This window comes from Neltuma alba, unplaced genomic scaffold (genome assembly GCF_004799145.2).
Source record: "Neltuma alba isolate B1F8T4 unplaced genomic scaffold, ASM479914v2 tig00012772_pilon, whole genome shotgun sequence".
Lineage (NCBI taxonomy): Eukaryota > Viridiplantae > Streptophyta > Magnoliopsida > Fabales > Fabaceae > Neltuma > Neltuma alba.
Genome location: NW_021637180.1, coordinates 187,994 through 215,542, shown reverse-complemented (window position 1 = coordinate 215,542; position 27,549 = coordinate 187,994). Strand labels below are relative to the sequence as shown.

General features: G+C 34.2%; 2 protein-coding genes across 2 annotated transcripts; both read right to left on the bottom strand.

The window, feature by feature from the left end:
* Nucleotides 1-256: 256 nt before the first annotated feature.
* LOC114730872 (TMV resistance protein N-like) lies at nt 257-27,549 on the bottom strand. The gene is made up of 9 exons (XM_028917975.1): nt 27,041-27,549; nt 23,258-24,359; nt 22,871-23,170; nt 22,117-22,763; nt 3,242-3,559; nt 3,110-3,163; nt 2,373-2,977; nt 617-797; nt 257-334 (listed from the first exon to the last, which is right to left on the bottom strand). The coding sequence occupies exons 1-6, from the start codon at nt 27,547-27,549 to the stop codon at nt 3,148-3,150; spliced, it is 2,892 nt and encodes a 963-aa protein (XP_028773808.1). The 3' UTR covers nt 257-334; nt 617-797; nt 2,373-2,977; nt 3,110-3,147.
* Nucleotides 4,390-5,292, bottom strand: LOC114730886 (TMV resistance protein N-like). The gene is made up of 2 exons (XM_028917996.1): nt 4,837-5,292; nt 4,390-4,737 (listed from the first exon to the last, which is right to left on the bottom strand). Exons 1-2 carry the CDS (start codon nt 5,218-5,220, stop codon nt 4,714-4,716), a joined length of 408 nt encoding a protein of 135 aa, XP_028773829.1. The 5' UTR covers nt 5,221-5,292; the 3' UTR covers nt 4,390-4,713.

Here is a 27,549-nt window from a genome sequence, read left to right as displayed (position 1 = left end):
GATCATTTGTCACGTGAAATCTTCACTGCTACTTCATAACCCAACTGGTTTGAAAGCAAAGATTGTCTTCCTCCCTCACTGGACGTAACCATTCTTGCTTGTTGTGAACCAACCTTGCATTCTTATAGTTCCTAATTCTTCTACCATCAAAATCCATATAATCAAACAATTCATCTGTCTCAGTCGTCAATGCAACACGCCCTCATTAGTTAATAGACATTTACCATACAGAACATTATTCCTCTTCTCCCACATGATATACAAGCATCGACCTGCAACTCATCCCTGACACCTGGGTGAGCGAGCCATTTTTTAAGCCAGATAATAAGACCTCCTGTCGTATGCAGAACCATAAGCAGAATGGGTAAAGTTATTCACAGCCAGAGGCAAAATTGATTCCAACAACATCGTACTCTATGATGCCCAGAAATTAAAATCAACAAGAAAATCATAGTCTATGATGCCCAACAACCAATTCCCCAACGAGAGAGAGAACAAAAACGCAATACACAATCTGAAAAAACAAATAACAAAAAAAAATTGACATGGAAAAAGAGAGAATAGAGAACAAATGAATGAGGAGGAGGTGAAGGTTAAGAGTACTGGATCTCTTTACCATCGCCAACCCTTCTTTTCCTTTGAAGATCTATACCCTTCTCGCGACCTCCTTTGTCGATCCCAAGCCCTTCGCGATCTGTACCCTCTCTTTGCCAGCCACCCCCTCTGCTTGCAGGCCCTCCTCCACTCTGCGTTCCATGATTGCGTTTCTTTCGTTCTTTTCTTTATCACATTGTTGTCTGAGTTAAAATTAAAATGCCAAGTTGTCAACTCATTATTTTTTGCCACATGATCACTATTAACACTGTTAGTGCACATCAGCACCCTCAAGAAGCAGGACTAACGGCTTAACAGTTTTAGATTTGAAGGACCAATTCCTTTAAAAACAAACTCCAGGAACCTTGACCAAAGCTGACCTCAACTCTAAGGACCGGAAATTGGGTTTTCCCAAAAGAAATTGACAAATCACCCCTTTCGTAATTCACATGTTTAAGTGACAAGAAATCCTGACTAAAAGAAACAAAGCATGTACCTAGAACTGACTCGACAATGCAAAAACAAACTGCTTACAGCGATGAAAAAAATGTTTTCTATAAGAGTTTTATAACTAGTACAGATACAGCTCGATATAAAAAAAAAAAAACAAGAAACTTGAAATGCACTTTAGTACCAAATCTAAAATAGATGCTCAAGAGAATGCCAAGAGTTTTGACATCCACTCCCAACAGCTGCAGCCTTTTGTATTCTGCTTTTTTTTTTTTTTGGTGACCAAAGCTGCCTTCTGTATTCTCAATGTCACTGGGAACGTTGAATCAATATCAACTTCATCTCTAGATTTTTGCCATCTTTCAACATTTCTGCGCAAGACGCACCACTCACACTTATCTTAAACAGTACTGACTTAATACATAGTGTTAAATGAGATTTCAAGTTGGTTCGATTAGAAACAAAATAAGAACAACGAATATAATATGCATAATATATATATATATTTGGATACCGATGGCAATTAAATCATCTATATCTTAAAATCTTGTCTTTTAAGTGTTAGTTTCTTATCTTAATGAACTTGATGTTTCTTTACCTACCAACCTCCTCCAATAATGAACTTGGTCATTGAGGATAATCTTAAATTTTTTTAAAAAATTAATAATTAATATTAACTAAATTCTTAAATTTATATGAAATTGTTCATAAGTCTTTATAGTAAAGACCGTAGAGAGTCATATTGTCACAATATGCAACAAAATATGCATCTTAAGGAGATATGTTAGTCCAGCAAATTAATTTCATCGAAGTGATACCAAATTAGTTTCTAATACTAAGCACAGCTATGCCCAGTCATTCTTTTGAACAAGGGTATATACTAAAAAAGTAATAATGTATGTCTTCACATCGGAATTCTCTCTTATAATTGCGTAAAAAAAAACTAACTATCACGCATAATTATGTGCTAAAACATAAAAATGATGTAAAACCTCCTTCAACTTATGACTATCTGCCACAAATCAATGGAAATATTAAAAAAAAATTAAGGGAATACATAAGATCTAGTTTGATCTTTGACAGACAGTTGCAATTAAATTATGTCATACAAGTAAAAGTCAAAAAAAAAAAAAAGAATCCCAAGAAAGCAAACCCAATACTATGAATTGATCAATGCCTATGGAAATGAAATAATTAGGGAAATATAATATTTAATGAATTGAAAGATTATATTAAGTCAATGTATCAAAGAGAAATCCAAACACCCATCAAGCATGCATTAATATAAAATATAAAATTTAATCCAAAACAAGGGTTGATCTATTTACCTTGGAAGTTGACTCGTCTTCTTCAACAATGAATCGATCATAATGTCTCAGGGAGTGATTATAACCTCCATTTTTCTTAACGTCACCGATGATGTAATTATTGATGCTACTACAACCTTCGTCCCACGGGCTCTTGGTCAAGCTTCAACATCTTCTTTACACACTGCTCGCCACCCACACTTCCTTATTCTAAACATTGGTGACTTGTTTTCAATTGCATTCTTAGCAAAGAATACCATTTGAAGTCCGTTTACAACCAAAGAGGAACAACGAATATATATCATACAAAGTTGAGGACCACCATACGAATCTATATAAACCTTAGTGCGACAATACGTCTTCGGAAATTCATCAATAGGAAATCTTAACGTCCACCAAACTGCATCCACCTCTGCTCCAGTTGCAAAATTATGTTCTAATATTAAGCATATGGCTATGCCCCGCCATTCACTTGAACCACAGTAACCAGTGGGCAAGCTTATTATAAATGACACATTTGGATGATTGAATTCTTTCTCACAAAAGTAGTTTTGGTTATAAAACCATGATGGCACTTCGGTACCATGAATCATCAATACGCGAGTACGTTCCAAGAAGAACTCACGCTGGGACCCAAAAAAAAAAAAAAAACAGATAGTTTGTGTTAGAAGTATGATAATTAACACGTAAGAAATTGTAATATGTATGTAGTATGTACAAGTTTAAGGAAAAACAATCAAGTGATTCTAAAAACTTACAACTTTTGAGTCCCATTGTATAATTGCAGGCTTGATATTCAAATGGTTGCGAACCTGTGAGAAACAATTTTCCATGTTAAAGAGGTAAAACGACTAAGGTGTAAGAAGAAAATAAAGACAAATAAAATAAACCTGGGGTTGAAATGATCCAATGAAATCCCATCATGCCGTGAACTTCTGCAATATTTCATTGATGAACAACCATTTGCAATTATAAATGACAAATTTGAAGGAAATTGTGGCCAAGACTGAAGCCTTGGGCAATAAGCGAGGGCAATAGCCCTAAGCTTTGAAAGATTGAAAATAAGGCCAGATGGTACGTCAATAAAATTGTTTCCACTTAGATTTAAAACTTGCAATGATGATAACTCATTCATGACATCGGGAAGTGATCCATCATGGAGTTTGCAAAAATCTAAATGCAATTCGCTCAATAGTGACAAAGACGGTTGTAACAGATGCGGAAAATGAGGGCTTTGATAAGGATAATCCAAGAGTTGTGGAGCAGCCCAACATACTGCGAAGGAGCCAGCGAGCATGGAAGAAGCCTTGGAAGCTTCAAGAACTAGAGAACACGGAAATGGTTATATAAGGACAGGTGGTTAGAGGGAAGGGGAGTGAATGATATTGGTTATTTCCGTCCTGACAGATTCTCTGTAATTCTCTCTCCCTGCATTTTTCTATCATTCTCTTCTTTCTGTTATTCTGTATCATGTGGCTCAACTCATGAGGTTGAATAAGCTCTGTAATCGCACCCTTATTGACATACATATATACATTCAGAGCTGTTAATTGCTCGCATAGATTTTTATCGCACTCACTAACGTGACATTTGGTGCTTTCATTGAGAGGTTTAGGGAACAAGGCAGAGAACAACCGCTTGAAGGAACTACAAGCTGATATAAAGAGGACAAATGAGTTTGTAGAAGAAGCTAAGGGGCATTTTGACCAGATTGATCGACGATTCGATTCTATGGAATCTTGTTACATTCCCTAGTGTAGTCGATAGACAGCTTGAAGCGACAACCAGAATCATCACCTTCAAGATCTAAGGATTCAACCTCCAGAATACCGATTGTAGAACTAGTGAACTTTATTCAGAACTCGCATAAGACCATTAAGGTGGATTTTTAACATTTTGATGGATCAGATGCACTGGATTGGATTTTTAAGGCAGAGAGGTACTTGAAGTATTTTGAGATTCATTTTGATGGATCAGACTCGCATAAGACCATTAAGTATTTTGAATCTCCAATGAGTTTTTATATTAAGAACCGGAAATAGTATTAAATTATGAACAAACAATTTAAATGAAAAGGGTTGTCATTACCTGTCTTCCCCCCAGAGTTCTTTTAACTTACTTTGTCGCATTTTTAGCTCAACAAGTTCATGGAGTTGAGATTGACTTGGCAAATAAAATAATGGAAACCCCTCCCATTCTATGACTTTTAGCCCATTGGAAAGGGATTTGAGTCCATAAGAAAGATTCAATTGAAAATCTAAATCATGTGAGCGACTTGAAATGATAAGTAACTTGAGATTACTCATCTTTGAGAAAGCTTCAGGATCCCAAAATACGTCAGATGACTTTTCTAATGTAAGAATTATTCCTGGATTGCTTTTGTCCCCTATAAAACAACAAGTCAAGGTAAAAATGTAAGAAAAAGTTATGAAATATATCAATATTAAAAGAGCACATAAGTACAAGAACTTTGGAAGAATATCACCTTATTTCTTTCTAGCACATGATTGACATCCTCCAAAGACAATATCCTGGAACGCTTGCCGGCATCATCATGTGATTCTTGATAGACAATATATTTACCCACATCTTGGAGAATTTCATGGACCCACAAATGCTCTTCACGATTAATTATAAGTGATTTCTCAATAAGAATATTTATTCCAATTTCTGGGTGAAGATCCTTGTCCAAAGTTTTTAAAATCTGTATGACACAATCTTTGACCATCCCATTAAAAAAGCAAGCAATATCCAAAAATATAGTCTTCTCATTAATGTCTAATCCATCCAAACTTACTTTAAGTATCTTCAAAATGTCATTTAGAGGAATTTTCTTGAACTTAGCTAGTGCATCCTTCCATTCCCCCATAGTTCTCTTGCAAAGAAATGAACCTAACACTTTGAGGGCTAAAGGAAGGCCTTTGGCATATTTATAATTGTTCTAGCAAGGTTCAAATAATCTTCATTATGTTGCTCTCCTTTAAAAGCTTTTTGAAAGAAAAGTTCAAGGGACTCATTATCACTCAAGAAATTGACATCATACATAGCAGTTACTCCATGTGATGATAGCAAATGCTTATCCCTTTTTGTTATTATTACTATGCTCCCTTTGCTAAACCATCCTTGGTTTGGTGCCAAATTTTCAAGTTGGCTTAAATCATTCACATCATCAAGGACAAGTAGAATTTTTCTGTCGCCCAACATGTTTTTTATCAACTTCATTCCTTCATAACAATCACCCACTTCCATACATCCTTTATCTAGAGAAAAAAGAAGTTTTCTTTGCAACGAAATCAAACCATCTTTTTCATATGCCTCCCTAATATTATGTATCAAGCAGTGAATCTCAAAGTTTTTGCACGTCCGCTCATAAAATACTCTAGCAAGAGTTGTTTTACCTAAGCCTCCTGTGCCCCATATTCCTATAAATCCAACCCCTTCCGATTCCCTTCCTACGATTGACTCCAATTCATCTAATTTTGGTTCAATTCCAATTAACATACCAAGGTCAGATAGTGATTCATCAAGTAATTTTGACATCACTTCCTTAGCAATGCTTTCAATGAATTCTGTTTCATGCCTGCATAATACGAAAATATGGCTTTTTTTTCTGGACATGAAAATATCATGACCATTTGAGTCATTTGAATTTTAAAATTGTATGCATAAACACTAAATAGTTAATATGAGATATAAAGAAAACATGACCACAACTGCAGCGATTTTAAATTCACCGTGAAATTTAATTTAACTTTTAGGAGTAGAGGATAATTTAATTTATAGACGAGCTGTACATAGTTTTTTTTTTGTAATCATAGACAATCACGAAGAATGAGAAGCTATAATACAGTCTAGTCTTTGATACAAAGAAGCAAAATCCCTAAATTTTCTAATGAGATTATGAACTATAGTTATCACCATTGTGTGCGCGCGTACACACTGTGCCAACCCCTAGATATTGAAGTCATTTAATTAACACATTACTAGTATTCATTATTGAGAACCCCTTTTTGGTTATATGGTTCATATTTGACCTTTTAGAGTAATTTGAGTAGTTTTTCTTCATGTTATTCAGGAAACTTTTCACAATATACATTGTCAAATTAAAGGTTCAAATCTAATGCTGTATGGTAACCCTTCCAACTATCAAAAACTAACATTTATTATTAATGAATAATTAATAAAAAATGAAACTTCAAAATATAGAGAAATTATTAATATTAATTTTTTTAATGATTAAATTACATAATATTTGTGTAATTTTATTAAAATTCGACATACCTGCTAGATATATTAAAGAAAATGACCAATTCAAAATGCTATCATTGATTTGAATTCAATTGGGAAACCTACTTCATCAACAATCAATACTATAGTGTTGGCCAAAAAAAATCAACACTATAGTACTGCAGCTCTATATTACCAACAAATAGAACTACAAGTCTAAAATTAAATAAATGAAGTTTATAGTGCTATTTAGTGGAAGTTTTAAGCAGTTCCCTTACCCTTAAAAAATTAAGAAAAAACCTTGATGTAATTCAGAGTTTATTTTGAATATCCTTGCCCTTATTTTTTGACCGAAATTTAAAAAAAAAAAAAAACAGAGATGGTTATTACTAAGAGAAGTGGAAGTTATCAGTTTTTTGAGTCCCAACAAGATATAGTGGCAACTTTTTCTAAAGCATCCCTCCACTTTTGCACCTTCATTTTGTTTTTTAGAAATCTTTCTTCATGCTTCTTCAATGCTTCCGCAAAACTCCCCTCTTGTTTCCTAACATCAGACGGATCTACACCATAAAATATTGGAAATACTTGAAGACTGGACTCTTCCCTTAACTGAAGGATCTTTTGAAGCTCATCCAAACACCAAGTTGAAGAAGCATAACTTGGACTAAGCACAACAATTGCACAATGAGATTCCTCAATTGCTTGTTGTAAACTTGGTTTGATAGATTCTCCTCTTTCAAGTTCTTCCTTATCCCTAAAAGCTTTTAATCCTTTGCGTTTTAAAGCAGCATACAAATGATCAGTAAAACTGGTCCTAGTGTCTTCCCTTCGAAAGCTCAAAAACACATGATACATTCTTCTCTTAGTTGAACCAGAAGAGCTTGAAGAATGCCTAACAGCATCAGCATCACGCGCCATTGGAAGGATTTGGAATCTGACCAATGCGGAAACCGAGAGAATAATACATATATAGATGGATTTCTTTGAGCTTCTACAAACAGTGCAGCAATCAATGAGGGGATACTGAATACGGAAGAAAGTGAAATCAACTTTTGTAAATATCCCTTACGTTCTATTTGAGTTTCAAAGCAAAACCTTGAGAGAGGCACGGGACATATTCAAATATATCCATGCCCACACAGTCCCACGTCACAAATCAGTAAATAACACATTTCAGTATTTCACAGAAGAAAACAAGATATAATAGAAACATCAGCGGGCAGGGTATCCACACAAGATATAATACTAAAATTTATATTAAAATAAATTTTATTTACTATTTTACTAAAAATTCTTGTAACTATAAAAATATAATTTAATAATTTATTAGAATGAGCAGTAAAATAGTAAATAAAATTTATTTTAATATAAATTTTAGTTAAAAATAACACTCCTCCGATCATAAATATAAGACCCATTTTGTAGTGTAATTTATATTACAAAATGATTTTTATATTTAGGACCAGAGTAGTATCTTTTAAAATCTTTTTAGAATATTTCTAAAAGTGTCAACTAATTATAATAAACTGTATATTTTTAAATAGAGAGGAGGTCTATATAATTGATGCAAGCTAAGAGGATAGTCAAAGTATTTTACTCTAAATTTTTATTTGAATAGTTTTTCTTAATTTTATTCAAGCAATTTTTAACAAAATACATTGTCGGATTAGCATTTCAAATCTAATGCTATACGGTAACGTTTTCAACCATCAAAAGTTAAAAACTACTATTAATTAATTATTAATAAAATGATTTTTTTTAAAATTTAGAAATTATGAATTATTGATATTTATTTTTGAATCTTTGATAATAACAATCCTTTAAGAATTACTCAAAATTTCAATTGATTTTTCTATATCCATGCCAATTAAATTACTTGATATTTTATCCCGATATGATAAACATATTAAACAAATAATTATTTGTAAGGAAAATAATTAAGGAAAACCATAAGAAAACACTAATTGTTCAAAATAATTTTAGCCAAAGTCAAGGATTTACTATGACAAAGGATGAATTAGTAAATAAATATGTATTAAACTTGGTTTAATAGATTCTCCCCTTTCAAGTTCTTCTTCATCCCTGAAAGTTTTTAATCCTTTTGCGTTTTAAAGCAGCATACAAATGATCAATAAAACTTATTCGAGTATCTTCCCCTCGAAAGCTCAAGAACACATGATACTTCCATCTCTTAGTTGAAGCAGAAAAACTTGAAGAGCCCCCAACTCCATCAGCATCATGCTCCATTGCAAAGGATTTGGAATCTGAACACAAAAGTAAAAGTACAAAAACAGAAAGAAAGTGAACCAATATTTGTAAGATGTATTTTCCCGTCTATTTGAGTTTCAAAGCAAATTAAATCTTGAGATAGGTAATGGGCATATTCAAAAGGAAAAACAAAGTACGACGAAAATTTAAAATCTCAAAATGCTCGCAGATCGAGTATCCTCAAATATAATGCATAAATAATCATTTTTATTTATGAATAAAATAAAAAAATAAACAAAAAGATGAGAGATAAGCGCATGATGATTTGATCCAGCACATGACAGCACATGGGTAATTAGTCTCTGGTGTTAATAGGTTGCTATACCAAACCAAAACTTTTAGATAGAACAGAAATGTCATTCCCAGATTCAAAAGTTCCTGAAAATTTCAGAGATAGTAAATAGAGATCTAAAAGAATTGGCAAGGAAGAAAATCGATCACAGGAAGATTGAATTGATAAATCTATGTCTATATTCCTTACGGTCTATTTAATTATTGTTCATATCTTCCTTGACTACCAGGGAACTTCTCTCTCTTGAGTGGGAGCTTTTCTCTCTCCACGTGAGAGTTTGTTACGGCAGTTATCACCGATTTCTTCTGTGAATCCTGTTTCCGTCGTATGGTGTGATGGTGAGAGAGGTAATCTGAGAGAGCTTCGTTGCCCACTACGACGAAGTGAAGAAAGAGTGATTCCTTTGTTACTCATTGTAACAGAGGAATAGTGAGGATAGAAGTTTGGAGGTACTTGGAGTGGTAGTCTGAAAGAGCTCCATCGCCTACTGTGGCAGGGTTGAAAGAGTGTACGTGCGGATTTTGGCGATTCGAAGGAAATGACGAGTGTAGAGAATGGAGGCAAAGGCAGTAACCATCAGCGATTAGAGGCTAATCTTGTATGGAGGAAAAGTGATCAGAGAAAGAAACATAGAGGAGCTCTGATCGGTCGTTTGATGACAGAGAAGAATTTGAATAAAATTACCTTGATCCAGATGATTCGTAAGGGATGGAATCTAGATAAGACAGAGCATATGAAGATAATTGATGTGGATCGAAACATCTTTGTTTTTGAATTTTGAAAAAAAGAGGATTATAGCAGAATTTTGAGGGGAAGACCGTGGTCAATGCAAGGTGTATTGCTAAATATTCAATCATGGAAGGAGTATATGGTGTACAGAGAGGTGGATTTTAGCGTCTGTCCTTTATGGATTCAGTTTCACGATCTTTCTTTGGAGGCTATGGATCTGGATAATGCGATCACCCTTGGATCTATGATTGGAAAGGTTGTTATGGTTGAGAATCGGCTAAGAGATTAACTCTTGACCCGTAGCTTTTTGAGAGTCAGAGTTTTGGTGTATTTGAGGAGACTTTTGATAACAGGAATGTGGATGCCTAGACCTGATGGAAAAGAACTGATCCGGATAAAGGCAAAATATGAAAGACTACAGAACTTTTGCTTTTGCTATGGAAGATTGGGACATGACCAATGAATTTGTGAGAAACGTAATAACAAAAATGAAGAGGAGGAAGTGGGATATGGGAGTTGGCTAAGCGTACAGGCTGCTCGTTTCATTAAAAATGAAGTGGTTTGCTGTAGTGAAGATTGGGAAGAATATGATGAGGATTATTGGAAGTTAAAAAAGGAAAAAAGTATAGTGAATCAGATACTGGATAAGGAGGTAAGCAAGAAGGAAGAAATAAAAGTGCAGAGCAAGAAGAATGCACAAGCTATTACCAACAGAAAGGAAGATGCAGAGAAGAAGAAGATAGTGATTAAAGATAGAAGTAAGTGTGTTTCTTCTTAACATAGCATTGAAAATAATAAGGAAGCAGGAGGAAATAAGGGGAGTAGAAAGGGGAAGGAGATTAATGAATCTGTGATTCTTTCTGACGTCACAAATAAAGTGGAAAATATAACTGAAGCTAAAGAGGACTTGTCGAGAGCTTTAGTAGTCTATGGAAATATTTCTCCAATTGAAGAAGTTACAAAAAATTTGAGTAGCATTGGCTTGAAAAGAGGATTGGAGGTAGTGGAGTCTGAGAGAATTGATAAAAGAAGGAAGCTGTCTGTTGATGATTCTCCGGTTAAAAATGGACCTGTACTTGTAGAGAATGTAGTGAGAAAGCGACCTGGAAGAAAACCCTTTGGTAGTATTTCGAGGGACCTGAGGAAGGGAGGAAGTAGAAGGTGTGTTGAGTTAAAGGAGAAAGGGGAGTGTAGTAAGAAGAATTTTGGAGGTGATTTGTTGAACTTTGTTGCAGAAAGGATTTGTTCTGCTATTGATAATGCTGAAGGTCTTGGTGGTTGGCCTCAAACAGCCACCAAGGAGCAATGAAGCTATTATTGTGGAACTGTCAAGGTTTAGGTGGAGCCTTGATAGTAAGAAAGTTGAGGGAGGAATATTTCAAGAACGAACCCTTGATTATCTACCTAATGGAAACAAGAATCAATAATAGGAGATTGAAAAAGTTGAGAAGTGGATGTGTTATGGAAGAAGAATTCTATGTTCCTCCTAACAATAGCTGTGGGGTTTTAGCTCTCTGGTGGACCAAAGAGGTGACAGTGAATATTTGGTTTTATTCAGAGAATATAATCCATACTACTATATTTTCTGCTAGTGACAAGATGCCCAAATATGTTACTTTTATCTATGGGGCACCTTCAGAAGGAAAAAAAAAAGAGTGTGTGGAACAAGCTTAGACATATTGCAGCTGGGACTAATTATGCTTGATTATGTTGTGGTTACTTCAATGATGTTCTGGCCAGCGATGAGAAGATTGGTAAGCTGCCTGTTGACATTAGAAGGGTACTTAACTTCCAAAATGCTCTAAGTGACTGTCATCTTATGGATCTTGGCTTTCAAGGTCCAAAGTTCACTTGGAGCAATAGGAGATTGGGGGAAGAAAATGTGAAAGAAAGGTTAGATAGAGCAGTATCTAATGTTGATTTCCGTGGCAGCTTTTAGAATGTTCCAGTAAGTCACATTATGCCTACAGGATCTGACCATCACTTGGTGCTGATTGATTTTGACTTCAAATATGGGAAATCTGTGAGGGACTTTCATTTTGAAGCAACTTGGATTGAGCATGAAGAATTTCTTCAAATGGTAAAGAAAGGTTGGTACTTGGATGATTTTGAGGAAGGCACCAAAATTGAAGAATTGATAGCAAGGCTCAAAAACTACAGAAAAATCTGAAGTGATTGGGCTAGGAAAAATTTTCCAAATGCAAGAAGATTAGTTGAAAGGCTTACTGCACAATTAGAAAAGTGTAATGAAGGCCCTGCAACAGTTGAAAAAAGAGTAGCAGCTGATAAACTCTTGAAAGAAATTGAAGAAGCTTGGGAAAGGGAGGAGAAGTACTGGTGGCAACGCTCTAGGGTGAATTGGCTTATGTATGGGGATAGAAATACGAAGTTTTTTTCACTCAAGTACCATTCAAAGAAGAGCTAGAAATAAGGTGGTGAGATTGAAAGGGGTGAATGATATTTGGTTAGAGAAGGAGGTGGAAATTAATGAGGCTTTCTGCAATTTTTATAATGAACTGTTTGCTTCTGTTGGGAATAGAGATATGTCAGAGGCACTTGGCTTTGTTAAGAAGGTTATCATAGTGGATGATAATGTGTTGCTGGTAAGAACCATTACCGTGGAGGAAGTGAAGCAAGCAGTGTTTGAATTGAATGGGGCTATAGCCCTTGGACTTGATGGGTATTCAGGTATGTTTTATCATGCAGCTTGGGGGGAGGTAAGGGGGGAAGTTTTGGAGATGGTAATGGATTTTTTTTTAGAACCACGCTGATTTGAAACCTTTGAATCGCACAAATATAGTTCTGATTCCCAAGGTTGAGCAAGCTGAAAAGGTGGGACAATTCAGACCAATAGGCCTATGTAGTTCCACCTACAAGATTATTTCAAAAATTTTGGCAAATAGGTTGAAGATGTTGTTGAAAAGAGTGATTACTAAGAATCAACGTGCATTTGTAGCAGAAAGGCTTATTCAAGACAATATCCTCATAGCTCATGAGGCTTTTCATTACTTAAAAAATAAGAAAAAGGGTAGAAAGATTGAGATGGCAGTGAAGATTAACATGAATAAGGCCTATGATAGGCTAGAGTGGAATTTTACTGAAGAAGTAATGAGAAGAGTGGGATTTAGTGAAAGATGGATTACTTGGATAATGGATTGTGTAACTTCAGCAAGTTTGAGTCTTATGGTTGGCAGCAAGAAGATTGCTGGTTTGAAGATGGAAAGAGGCATAAGACAAGGAGATCCCCTTTCTCCTTATCTTTTTATCATAGCAGCGGATGTCTTTTCCTTAATGATTCAGTGGCATGTGACAAATAAGAAGCTGAAGGGGATCAAACTAGCAAGTAAATGTCCTATCCTTTCTCATTGTTTTTTTGCTGATGATGCATTATTCTTTATTAATGCAAATAAGACTAATTATCATGTCTTAAAGAGAATTGTTGATGTGTATTGTATGGCTTCAGGTCAGGCTGTGAATTATGAGAAGTCCGGTATTTTTTTTCCTTAAAAAATACTAATGATGTACGGAAGAATGAGATTTACGATATTATGGGAATTAAAGCTAATGAGAGCCTAGGAAAATACTTAGGCTTACCTTTACTATGGGGAAAGTTTAAGGTTGAGGCACTAAACTTTGTCAAAGGGAAGATGAATCTAAAACTGCAGAGGTGGAATTTGACCTTTGCTAGAAGGGAAATGTTGATTAAAGCAGTGGCTAACACAATACCTATCTTCCTATGTCCTGTTTCAAATTTCCAAGGAAAGTTTGTGCTGATTTAGACAGCATGGTCTCTAATTTCTGGTGGCATCAAAAAAAAGAAGAGGGAAGAATACACTAGAAGTCTTGGCAAGCTTTAAGTAAGGCAAAAAGCCAGGGGGTATGGGCTTCAGAGATCTAGAGGTTTTCAACAAAGCTCTGCTTGCTAAGACAGCTTGGAGGCTGATTCAAAATCTTGATGATTTGTGGTGTAGGATTTTGAAGGGTGTTTATTTCCCTAAGTCTGACTTTCTGAAGGCTAGGAAGGGAAGTAAAGCATCATGGGCTTGGACTAGTATTTTAGAAGGAAGAGAAGTGTTAAAAGAAGATCTGTGTTGGAAAATAGTCAATGGTGGGAAAGTGAGAGTATTCAGTGATGATTGGCTGACAAATGGACCTGTATACTCTTTAAAACCAAGGGTATTGACTGATGAGATGAAAATTTAATGGTTAGTGATCTTATCAGAGATGGTAGATGGACACTGGAGAATTATGGGAATATTTTGGATGAGGAAGATATTGGAAGAATTAAAAGAGTCAAACTTCCAAGGTCTAATTTGGAAGATATGATGATGTGGTTGTGAAGCAAAGATGGCTGTTATGCAGTGAAACTAGGCTATAAGGCGATAAAGGAGAGAGAGGTAGGTCTTATATGTAAGGATCCTAGTAGCTCTTATAGAACTCCTAAACGAATTTGGGAAGGAATTTGGAATGTTAAAATGCCTCCAAAGATCAATCATTTTCTGTGGAGGGCAATTTCTGGTGCTCTGGCTACTAGGGAGGCTTTGTTTAGAAGAAAATGTCCAACTTCTCCAGTGTGTGGTATCTGTGGAATGTAGGAGGAAACCATTGAACATATGCTTTTCTTCTGTTCTTGGATTGCACATGTTTGGTTCGGATGTCCACTCACTATGAGGTTTGTGGGGAATGGTGTATTTAGACTTGACAAATGGTTAGAAGAATGGTGAAAAGAGGTAGGGGGTCCGAGTGATATTGAAGTGGCTTTATTTGTCTATCTGTGTTGGAAAATTTGGAAAGCTCACTGTAAATTTATCTTTGAGCATAAAGAGCTTAATGCTTTTTAGTGTGTGACTACTGCTTTGAGAATGGTTAGGGACTTCTGGGATTCCTTAGAAAAGAAGAAAAAGGGAGCTGGTCATGTTGCTTCTGATATAAGAAATTTACAGCGGGTTTGTCTAAATGCTGGTGCTATAAAGATCAATATTGATTGTTCTTTTTGTAGCAAAAGCAAAACGGCAGCAGTGGGTTTGGTGGGAAGAGATGAGTATGGGGGGTCTATTGGAGGTATGGGGATGAAGGTAGATGCTGGTTCTGCTTTCATGAGTGAAGCTTTGGCACTACTGGTAGCTTTGGAGTGTAAAGAGTTGGAAAAGTGGAGGTGTGTGGAGGTGGAGACAGATTGCCAACAACTTTTCTGCAGAATGAAGGTGTTTTGGAAGGTTGTGAATGGGGAAGTAGGGATATTCTTCAGATTTGTTTAGATTTGCTGAAGTCTAAACAGAATTGGTCTATTTCTCAGGTTGCTCGGGATGGTAATAAAGCTGCGGATTGCCTTATAGCTGATGTAAGGAGAGGAATGGTACCGGAAGGATGGTTCTTTGAACCACCACCCTCTCTGTGTTCAATTTTGAGGCATGACTTTTGAGGTGATTTGTGGTTTCTCTTGGGATAGAACTGGAATTGGCTAATAGTTTTGTTGTTCTGTTTTTTTTCTTGTGTTTTTTCTTTTGAATTGGTGTTTGTATTTTTCTGCTTTTCCTAGGTTGTATTTCAGGTTTGAGTCTTTTCTTGTCTTGTTGGCCTTCTTGGCTATTCGTGTTTGTACTTCTTGTTTTTTTTATAATAAAATTGACTCTTTTTGGCAAAAAAAATTTAATTATTGTTCAAAGGAAACGTTTCGTACTCAAACAAACCATAATTACAAAGTTAACGCTTGAAGAACTAAATCCATTTCCTTGAATTTTCCAAAAAAAATAGGTCCTAAATTCCCGAAATTAACTTTATAATTATTTAGACCATATTTTAGGGGTCTTGATTTCAATAATTTCTCTAAGAATTTTCTCGTTCATCATGCTTTACTTGAATCCATAAAATTTGGATATTACACAGATGACTTAGTCCGCGGAGATATTAGCAGTTTGCTTTACGAAACCAAAACCTTTAGATAGAACAAAAATCGCATTCGTACGTAGATTATAAAGTTCCAGATAATTTCAAAGATAGTAAGAGAGAAAATAGATCCCAGGTTGGTTGATGAATTGATAACTACATGTCTCTATTCCTCGCAGTCTATTTATAGTTCAAAGCGAAAGTTTCGCATTCAAAGAAAGCATAATCACAAAATTAATGCTTGAAGAGCTAAATCCATTTCAAAAAACAAAACAGAATAATAGAATTTAATGCTTGAAGAGCTAAATCCATTTCAAAAAACGAAACAGAATAATAGAATTTAAACTAAACTTGAACAGACGGTGGCAGCCATGACGGAGTTAGGCACAAAGTTGTATAGTTTTGACAATGAAGCTTTTGAAGTCAGCTCAAGCCTATTCTTAACGTGTTCATAAACCGCGTTGCTGTCTGCTCCTTTGCAAGACCTTTTTTATTCTTGAGGAGGAATTCTTGTATACTCCGATCCCAATGTATCACCTCACATGAACTCTATGTAATTAAATGGCAACATCCCAGCACATTTTAATAGTGGATTTTTTTTTTAATTGGATGTAGAAAATTTATTGAGGCCAGCATCCAATGGCATCAAAATAAAAGATGATCTTGGTGGAATTATGAAAACCAATAAAGGAGATTCTTTTCAAGTCTCAAACATGAATCAATACAAACAAGGAAGTTATGAAAATATTGTTTGGAAAAATTGCTTATTGGATGATATCAGAGTTAAGTTGATACTTATGATCCGCTTTTAGAAATTTTAACTTGGGACTTAAAAAATATATTTTGAAGTCTCAGTTTGAGGGCTTTAGAAACACTAAACAGTGTACATAGTGACTAGGATTAGAAAAAGTTCAATACTTTATTGGGATGATTGTACTTCTCGTTTATATATAAGACCTATTTCACATGTATATTAATTTTTTTCAAATTAACCTTATTGATATTTTCTCAACAATATTCAAGTAGGAGAGGGAGGGAGGAAATTAAGGAAGATAATTAGAGTGTTTAAAAAAAACATATCATATTAACTAATTTAACTAACATCCTTAATCTACTCAAATGAGCTAATTATGTTTTACATTAAGGGCCAGGGGAGTAGTTAGTTTTTCTTTGTGTTTTGGATATGGAACAGGTTTGTATGTAAGACCCTGATTTAGCTTGGAACCTATCGGATTAAATGATTGAAGTTTTTTTTTTAAAAAAAAAAACTCTTTTCGCTCTGTTCTTTATTGAGTGTTTGTCGTTCAGGTTGTTCTCTACAGTGGTGTTGGGCTTGATGTATGAAGCAATATTGTCTTTTATGCTTGTATCTTTGTTTCTAACTCCCTGTATTTGTTGTTTAAAGTATAATTGATCCTTTGACCTTTAAAACTGTTATTGATTTGATGAATACGCAAGTCCACCGAAAAATATTATAATTATACTTAATAATAAAATACTAGGAAAAATCGATGTCCAATTGGTCTAGCCGGATGAGGTACTAAGGGGGTAACCCCAAAAACACTTTTCAAAAGCACTTTTTCATAAATAAAGGTAAACTCCTCACATATTTATTTCGTATACCGTAAAAGTATTTTTAAAACCATGGTTTTGTTTTTGTTCAAATACCCTCTAAGTCCCTTAAGCAACATTGAGGGTTGTGAATGGAGCTGCTGGCTTGGGAGGGTTGCCCCCTATATGGCTTGCGAGGGTCGACTGTTCGGGCTGGATACCAAGGTGCTCACGAGGGGGGGAAAAAAAAAACCACTAAGAAAAGCCTACATACCGTGAATTTCTTTTTTGTTACTGTGAGACAAAAGAGAAGTCACACTTCTATTAACATAGGAACTGGAAATGGAATGAAGAGTATATATGATCCATGAAAATTGATGTGTATGTTCCGTACCAAAAGAAGAAGAAGAAGAAAAAAATGGATTCTTAATGAATTTTGTTTCTTATTTGCCAATTTTATCTCTTTTGAAGGGTTCAATTAATAAAAAAAATAAAAATTACGATAGAAATAGAATTATCTATTATTTATTATTCTGAATTTTTGTCCAATAGTTGAAAGTACGAAGTAAAAACACACATGCATAAACTTATGAGAGCATTTTATAGATATATATATGTATATGTCATGAGATGGAGGATATATAGAAGCTTCATATAGCCGTGGTTTTGAAGACAAATAAACACAATCATTATTACTATTTGAAACCCCCCTACAACACATCAAAATTTGGTGAAAGTTACAATAAAAGACTCAAAGAATAAAAAATTTATTTTAAAATTGGAACTTTAAAAACTGTAATATTTTTAGCTAAGTATAATAATGAACCAAGAAAATTTTTATAAGAGTAAAAATTATATTTTAATCATAAAGTACAATTTATAATTTACAAAAAGGAATTAATTCACAACTTTTTATACTATTTTTACCAAGTTAAAGGAAGTTTCCTACAATGTTCCAGGACTCGAAACACGCCTTACCATCTGTCAGGCATTTTTACTGTAACAAATCAGACTATGAGAGCCATCTCAAGAGAAATAAAGAAATGATGATTACCTTGGATACTAATATTTTTCTGGCCAGCAATATTTTTCTTAACTTGATATTTGTAGAAAACTAAGATAATTTTTTTTGACGTGTAATCCGTGGGGAAAATACCTAAAGAGACGTGGAACAAAATCTTTTATATTTCATAACGTGTAGAATCAGTGATATTTATTCTGCCTAAATGCAAACTCCCCCTTACACAACATAATATAATTACCTCCTACTCAACTATTAAAAGAGTAAATGATCACTGAGTGACCGGAGCATAAACTCACAGATTATACTCTAAATAAAGGAAACCCTCTATTTGTGATTGAATCAACGACGACAACCTTCGATCCTTCTGTTGCCAGTGAGGGGGAAAAAAGGACAATTATAATAAGGTCCTAGGAAAGGAAAATAATCACCAAAAAGTTCTAATAACAACCTAAACAGTCTGTAATGACAAGTTCTATGGTAGAAAATGATAACTTTTGGGACTCGTTTTGAAATTTTTTTTTTAAAGAATCTCACTATAATTGTCCCCAGAAAAAAAAAAAAAAAAGCCCAAGGATATCCCCCCAGGCAATTCGTCTTAAATGATTTTGGTCCAATTTCTGCGGATAAGAGTTTGAAATACATCCTCTCGTAACCTTTTGTTTGGTTGGGGTTTTTCAGAGGGGAGGGAACGGTGCAAGAGGGCGTAGGACTGTGGAGAAATTCCTGTACAAACTGTACTAATCTTATAGATATATTAAGCCATAATGAGAAGCTTATATATGTACCAATTTTGTTGTTCCCCCCCCCCCCCGTTTTGGATGCATGAGGAAAACAAAACAGCATAAAAAGAACATAACAAAAGTGAAAAGCCTAAACTAATGAAGTGTAAGTAGAAATATGCAAGACTTCCACATGCCTATTTGCTATATCTGTATGGGCCTCATTGATTTTACATCCGTCCTTCAGCAAGGAGATGGTTTTTGAAGAATTGCTCCTTGTATCTAGCTCTTGCTTCTTGAATGCCTCTAAGATGAGATTTGGCCAACTTGTATACACAAAACCTATAAATGAACTCAAGGGAAGATCGATTTTTCAGCCAAGTAAGAATCATGAAGCATACATATTGTCTATCCCAAGTTATTTTATATTTCAATAAGCCTAATAGTAACAAATTTAATCGAAACTGGAGAGATTTTGGAAGAGTTTTGGAAATCTACTTGCTTTAATTTTGTAAAATGATTCGAAAATATGTACCTAGAGCTGATGATACTGATGCAAAAACAAACGTTTTACAATCACCAAAAAAGGGCTTTCTATGACAATTTTTTAACTAGTATCGATGGATACATGCACCTTGATGTAAAAATATCTAAAACATACCTTGACACCAATTCTGAAATAGAAGCCCATGAGAATGCCAAAAGTTACATCCACTCCCAATCGCTACAGCCTTCCAAATCAATATTAGATTTATCTTTTGATTTTTGCAATCTTTTAACTTTTGATCTGCATAAAACGTGCCACTCATAATTGCTTATTTTAAACAGTACTGAATTATAATATATATATATATTGTAAAATGATATTTCAAGTTGGTTCAGTTACATCAAAACAAGAACAGTGAACATTGCTAATATATAGTTGACCTATGGCGATTGGGTCGTATATATATTATTTCCATTTCCCCCTAAACCCTTTTCTGTGGTCCTTACCACATACAAATGACTGCGTAAAATCTTCTTCAACTTATGAAATGAGAATGAAAAATTAAGGGAACGCATAAAATCTAGTTTGACCTTTGATGGAACGTTGAAACCATATACGTGTCATACAAGTAAAATGCAAAAAATAAGAAAATTTTTCAAGAAATGAAGACAAACCCGGCCAATAATATAAAACGAACAGCCCCTACGGAAAGGAAGTAATCAAGTGGATATAATATTTATAAGAATTGAAAGATTATTTTAAATTAATGTATCAACCAAAAATTTAAATATCCATCAAGCATGCATTAATATAAAATATAAATTTTGATCTAAAACCAGAAGGGTTGATCTACGTACCTTGGAAGTATAGACTCATCTTCAACAACGAACTGATCATGATGTCTGGAGCATTGAGTATAACCCCCATCTTTCTCAACTTCAGGTTGTATAACATCAGTGGCCTGTAATATTTTCATCGTTGTCTCAGGGCCCAGTATTTGCAGACCCATTGCTCCATTAAGTGCTCTTTTAGCAAGTAATTCAGCAATGCCATTGCCGTCTCTGTGAAAGACCTGGACATCCACAAACCAATCCCACTCTAACATCCCTTTGATTTCCATGATGAGAGCAATATCCTTGTGCGTCTCAGGGACTTCAAATTTGATCAATCTAACAGCCTCAGCGGAGTCGCTTCTCAAGACAACACCTCTAATACCAATGTCCCAAGCACTTTTGAGACCCATCAAGCAACCCCATAGTTTGGCTGTGAGGGTATCTCCGCCGCTTAATTTCAGAAGAAAAGCCTCCTTCATACAATTGGTGCCATCTTTAAGAACGCCTCCACAAGCTGCTTTGTCATCTGAATGAGAATAGGCGCCATCCACTTCTACAATACCATCATCAGGTCTCGGTCGGGGACTATAACCTCCATTGTTGATGTCTGGATCAATCTTCACGTAGTTATTGATGATACTACAACCTTCGTCCCCTGTTCTTCGCCATGCTTCGACATCTTCTTTACACACCGCTCGCCACCCACACTTGCTTATTTTCGTCCTTGGTGACTTATTTTCCATTGCATTCTTAGAGAAAAATACCATTTGAAGTCCATTGACAACCAAAGAGGAATAAGGAATATATGTTATATAAAGCAGAGGACTCTCAGCCGGATGTGCATAATGATTATGACAACAACACGAGTTTGGAAATTCATCATCAGGAAATCTGCAACTCCAACAAATTCCATCCCACCCCTCTCCAAATGTGAGATCTTGTTCTATGACTAAGCATATGGCTATGCCCCACCATTCACGTGAACCACAATAATCAGGGGATATATTTATTATGAACGACACATTATTTGGACAAGTCCAGAATTCTTTCGTGCAAAAGTAGTTTTGATTATAAAACCATGATGGTACTCTGCTGCCTGGAATTGTTAATGAGTGCCAACGTAGACGGACGGAAAAAAACTGGGGCAAAAAAAAGCAAAAAAAAAAAAAAACAGATTGTTTGTATCAGAAGTATGTTGATTAACACGTAAGAAATGGCAATATATACGTACAAGTAAAATAAACTATATATTTATTGTCAAAGAAATTAAGAAAAAAACAGGTGATTCTAAAAACTCACAATTTCTGAATCCCCTCTTATAATTGCTGACTTCATATTGAAATGGTTGTGAACCTATAAGAAACAATTTTGCGTGTTAAAGAAGTAAAATGATAGAGGTGAAAGAACAATTAAAGACAAATAAAATAAACCTGAGGTTGAAATGATTCAATGAAATCCCATAATTGATCTGCACATCCGTAATGTTCCATTGATGAACAATCGTCAGCCAATATAGCAAATAGATTTGACGGAAGTTGCGGCAAAGACCGAAGCCTTGGGCAACCCCAGAGACAAATATCTTGAAGCTTCGAAAGACTGGAAATGAGGCCAGATGGTAAGTCAATGAAATCGTTTCCACTTAGATCTAAAATTTCCAATGATGATAACATGCTGATGTCATCAGGAAGTGATCCATCTTGGAGATTGCAAAAGCTTAAGTTTAATCCTTTCAAGAACGACAAAGACGGCGGCAACAAAAACTTTTTGGAGCTTGAAGGCCTTTGAAGAAGGGATAAGCAACTCCATGATGATGAAGATTGTGTTTCGCTATTGTAGTCACTAAATGATAACCCTTGTATAGCAATCCCACTCAAATGAAGCTGTTCCAAAGCTTCATTTTCATTCAAACTCTCTGGCAGCCATGAAAGCTTTGAGCATTCAGAAATTTTGATAACTTTCAGAGCTTTCAACTTGCTAACACTACATGGAAGACAAACCAGCTTTTTGCAGTTTGTCAAATTTAATTCAACGAGACCAATCAAATTACCCAACGATTGAGGTAGTTTGGCTAGAGCAGTCTTCTCTAAATCAAGCTTCGATAGACATGCCATATCTTTTCCAAACTCAGGAAGTTTTCTAACTTTTGAACAACCCGATAGAATAAAAGTCTCCAAACTATTCATCTCAAATTTTTCTGGAAGGGTTTTAACTTCTTTGCAATCTTTCAAGTCAACAATGACAAGTTTCTTGTGTTGCCCAAGAGACTGGTGAATTTTAACCAAGTTAGAACACCCTTCAAGAATCAACTTTTCAAGATGAGGAATTCCATCAAAATTTGGGGTTTTGATGAGGTATTTTGAATGAGATAGATCAAGAGACTTTAGGCTTGGGAGAGGCTAACAATAGAAAAATAGGAAACAATAAGCCCTCAAAACCAAACACTAATTATAATTATAATTTATTAAATTATGGACAAAGAATTTAAATGAAAGGATCGTAATACCTGTGTTCCTCTCCAAAGTTCTTTTAATTTGCTATGTTGCATTTTTAGTACTACAAGTTCATGGAGTTGAGGCTGACTAGGCAAATAAAATAATGGATACCCCACCCATTCTATGACTTTCAACTCGCTGGAAAGGGTCTTGAGCCCATGCGGAAGATTTAATTGGCAATGTGAAACATGTGAGCGACTTGAAATGATAAGTAACCTGAGATTACTCATCTTTGAGAAGGCTTCAGGATCCCAAAATGCATCACATGACTTTTCCAATGTTAGGGCCATTCCTCGAGTTGCTTCTGTCCCCTATAAAACAACAAGCCAAGGTAAATGTTGTGGAATATATTAATATTAAAAAAGCACATAAACAAAAGAACGGTTGAATAATGTCACCTTATTTCTTTTTAGTACATGATTGGCATCCTCCAAAGACAATATCCTTGAACGCTTGCCGGCGTCATAAGGTGATTCTTGATAAACAATATATTTTCCCATATCTTGGAGAATTTCATGCACCCACAAATGCCCTTCATAATTAGTTATTAGTGATCTCTTAATGAGAACATTTATCCCAGTTTCTGGGTGAAGATCCTTCTCCAAAGTTTCTAAAATTTGTATGACATGATCTTTGTCCATCCCATTGAAAAAGCAAGCAATATCCAAGAATATGGTTTTTTCCTGATCATCCAGTCCATCAAAACTCACTTGAAGTATCTTCAAAATGTCCTTTGGAGGAACTTTCTTGAACTTAGCTAGTTCATCTTTCCATTCCACTATAGTTCTTTTGCAAAGAGATGAACCTAACACTGTGAGCACTAAAGGAAGGCCTCCAGCATACTTAATGACAGTTCTAGCAAGTTTCAAATAATCTTCATTAGGATGCTCTTCTTTAAAAGCTTTTTCAAGGAAAAGTTCAAGGGACTCGTTATCACTCAATAATTTGAATTCATACACAGCAGATACACCATGTGATGATAACAAATGCCTGTCCCTAGTTGTTATTATTATTATGCTCCCTTCACTGAACCATCCTTGCTTTGGAGCCAAATTTTCAAGTTGCCTAATATCACTCACATCATCAAGGACAAGTAGAATTTTTTTGTCAGTCAACTTTCTCTTTATTAACCCCATTCCTTCATAAAAATCAGCCACTTCCATACTCTTTTTTTCTAGAGAAGAAAGAAGTTTTCTTGGCAATGAAATCAAACCTTCTTTTTCCCATGCCTCTCTAATATTATCAAGGAAGCAGTGAATCTCAAAGTTTTTGTGCTCTCGCTTCCGCTCATAAAAGGCTCTAGCAAGAGTTGTTTTGCCTACGCCTCCTGTGCCCCATATTCCTATAAACCCAATTCCTTTTGATTCCCTTGCTACAATTGACTTCAATTCATCTAATTTTGGTTCAATTCCAATTAACTTGCCATGACCAGATGCTGATTTATCAAGTAACTTTGACCCCATTTCTTCAGCAATGCTTTCAATGAATTCTGTTTCATACCTGCATATGAAAATAAAATTGTAAAATGATTTTTTTTGGACATGAAAATAGCGTGACGGTTTTAAGTCAATTGAATTTTGAAGTTTTTGCATAAACAATAAAAGACACTTGATGTGAGATGTAAAGAAAACATGACCACAATTGTAGCAATCTTAAGTTTTCCGTGAACGTTAGTTTAACTTAATGGGGACAGGAGATAATTATTTGCAGACATACACGGTTATGTGTGTGTGTCCACACACTTTACTATAACTCCTAGATATTGAAGTCACTTAATCAACACATTATAAATTATTAATATTAATTTTTTAATTGTTGAATTACATAATTATTATTATGTAATTTTACTAATACATATTCAAAAAAATGACCATTTCAGAATTCTATCATTAATTGAATTCAATTGGAAAACAGAGATCATCTACAACCTAGTGCTACTAGTCTATTTTAGCAACAACAAAAAGTACAAGTCTATAATGAAATAACATGGATGAAATATTAAGGAAAAAAATAATCTAGCAGTCCTCGTAGTTTTACTTGATTTTGAATCAAGTCTTTTTATTTTTTGGTTTCTTTTTTTTATGAATTTTTTATAATTTATTACATTAAATGAACAATTCCTTCTGTTAAAAATACCCCCAACACGGTTAATGATGTGGTGACATAGCATTAAAAAGGCTACATGGACTTGCTTTCTCTTCTTCCTAGTAAAAGCCTGCGGCTCTCTCTCTCTCTCTCTCTCTCTCTCTCTCTCTCATCCCTTAAGAGCCAACCACGCCAGTCTCATGCCAAAAGGTTTAAATTGTATTCACCTTTCCATATGCCGCTGGCCGCTGGGGATATACTATTCCATCTTGATATATTATTCCATCTTTTATTATAAAATATTTTTAACTAAATTACGTAATTTAAAAAATAATTAAAATTAGTTAAAAGTAATTAATATTTAACAAATGCAGTTTTTTTCTAAATATACCTCTATATATAAATAGAAAAATATGAAAGAATAATAATGAGATAAATAAAAAAAGAGAATGTCTTAAATACACTAAATTAGGAATAAAATAGATAATGCTGTATTAAATGTTCAGACAAACTCAAAGAGTATCTTATTAAAAAAAAAGAAATCCATTTAAAAAATTAAATCTTATAATAAAAAAACAGAGGAAGTATATGTAAACAAATTCATATATTAAATATGCAGATGTTTTCAACTTTTTAAATGAGCTGACTTCAAATGTGTGAATATAGTTTAAGGAGGAGCTTTTCTTCTCCTTATCGACTGGTGTGGTTGGCCCTTGATTAATGAGAGAAAGAGATCCCCGATCTTTCACGTGGAAGAAAGAGAAAGAAAAAGCTCATGATTGGCCTTGGAAAGAAAGAGAAAGCAAGCCTTTTTAATGCCATGTCACGTAGCATTAATAGCGTTGAGAGTATTTTTTACGGAAAGAGTTGCTCATTTAATATAACAAATTATAAAAAATTCATAAAAAGAAAAAAGAAACTAGAGGAACCTAACTCAAAATCAGACAAAACTTTAAGAACTACCACATTAATTTTCCTAATTACTAATCATTCCTTCTCCTTTATCTCAATTACAAAAATATTGCATATCTTTTAAAAACATACCTAAGCCTCGCTTCAAATTGCAATGTATTTTACACAACCCTCTCTTATATATTTGAGATTTTATTTTCATCTATCTAAATTTAACTTTTAAGCCTTTGCTTTGACCAAAATACTTTTATTTAGCATAAAAATTATTTAAATTTTTATATTTGTCAAAAACATAATTTTTTATAATAGGAAATAATTCTACTGCATATGTTTTCAAACATTCTAATATGTTATCAGATTAATTAATTATTAATTTTGATTATATAATGAAATTGTATAATTTTATTTTTTTCATTGCATGTATTGATATACATTTATTTAGATTTCTTTTAAATGTCTAAGATCATATTTAAAAAGCTTATTTTATTCATAATACATATAATAAATAATTTGAATTTAAGAGATTATATTAATAACTTAAATTTGTAATTTAAAATTTTCAAACTATTTTTGTAATAAACATCTATAAACATATTTTTTGGAGTGAAATTATAAAAACATTTAGTGAAGTGTATATTTATTAAAGGAATTACTGAAATCCTTAATAAAGCTTTTTATATCTATAATAATTAAATTACTTAAGCTTTTATCCCAATATGATAAAAACATAGAAAAATATTTATTTGCAAGAGATAATTAAGAGAAAGAAAAATAAAACATTTAAATTCTTCAAAATAATTTTATCCAAAATTAGGAATTTAGTATGATAAAGGATAAATTAGTAAATAAATATTATTCTAGTACAAATTTTAATTAAAAATATCTTTTTAAAATACTCTTAGCAAAATTAATCATTTAAACTTAAGTGTATGTTTTCAAAATAGATAAAAAGAAAAATGTAATTAAAGGTAAAATAGATTAAAGTATTTTAGTTTTAAGTAAATAACATTTATAATACTTGTTAGTTAAAGCTTCAAGCAGTCCACCCTTACCCATTTTAGGGAGGGAAGGGACCTACTCACTCACCCTTATTTAAATATAATTTAGAGTACATTTGAATATCTACACCCTTATTTCTCAACCAAAAAAGAGAGATGATAATTATTGAGAAAAGTGAAAATTACCGATCTTTTGAGTCCCAACCAGATAAAGTAGCAACTTTTTCTAAAGCATCTCTCCACTTTTGTACCTTTCTTTTGTTTTCGGTAAATCTTTCTTCATGCTTTCTGAATGCTTCTGCAAAACTTCCCTTTTGTTTCCTAACATCAGAAGGATCTACACCGTAAAATATCGGAAATACTTGAAAACTCGTCTCTTCCTTTAACTGCAGGATCTTTTGAAGCTCATCCAAACACCAAGTTGAAGAAGCATAATTTGGGGAGAGCACAACAATTGCAGAACGAGACTCTTCAATTGCTTGTACTAAACTTGGATTAATAGATTCTCCCCTTTCAAGTTCTTCTTCATCCCTGAAAGTTTTTAATCCTTTGCGTTTTAAAGCGGCATACAAATGATCAGAAAAATTTTTCCGTGTATCTTCCCCTCGAAAGCTCAAAAACACATGATACTTCCTTCTCTTAGTTGAACCAGAAGAACTTGAAGAGCACCCAACTCCATCAGCATCACGCGCCAT

What these genes read in the sequence shown, in the direction of transcription:
- LOC114730872 (XM_028917975.1), bottom strand. Translation starts at nt 27,549, where the DNA reads ATGGCGCGTGATGCTGATGGAGTTGGGTGCTCTTCAAGTTCTTCTGGT. An exon ending in ATGTACTAAAAAGAAATAAG is followed by an intron (nt 23,171 to 23,257) that starts GTGACATTATTC and finishes GTTGTTTTATAG; the next exon opens with GGGACAGAAGCAACTCGAGG. An exon ending in AACTTTGGAGAGGAACACAG is followed by an intron (nt 22,764 to 22,870) that starts GTATTACGATCC and finishes TTCTATTGTTAG; the next exon opens with CCTCTCCCAAGCCTAAAGTC.
- LOC114730886 (XM_028917996.1), bottom strand. Translation starts at nt 5,220, where the DNA reads ATGGGGGAATGGAAGGATGCACTAGCTAAGTTCAAGAAAATTCCTCTA. An exon ending in ATGTGCTAGAAAGAAATAAG is followed by an intron (nt 4,738 to 4,836) that starts GTGATATTCTTC and finishes GTTGTTTTATAG; the next exon opens with GGGACAAAAGCAATCCAGGA.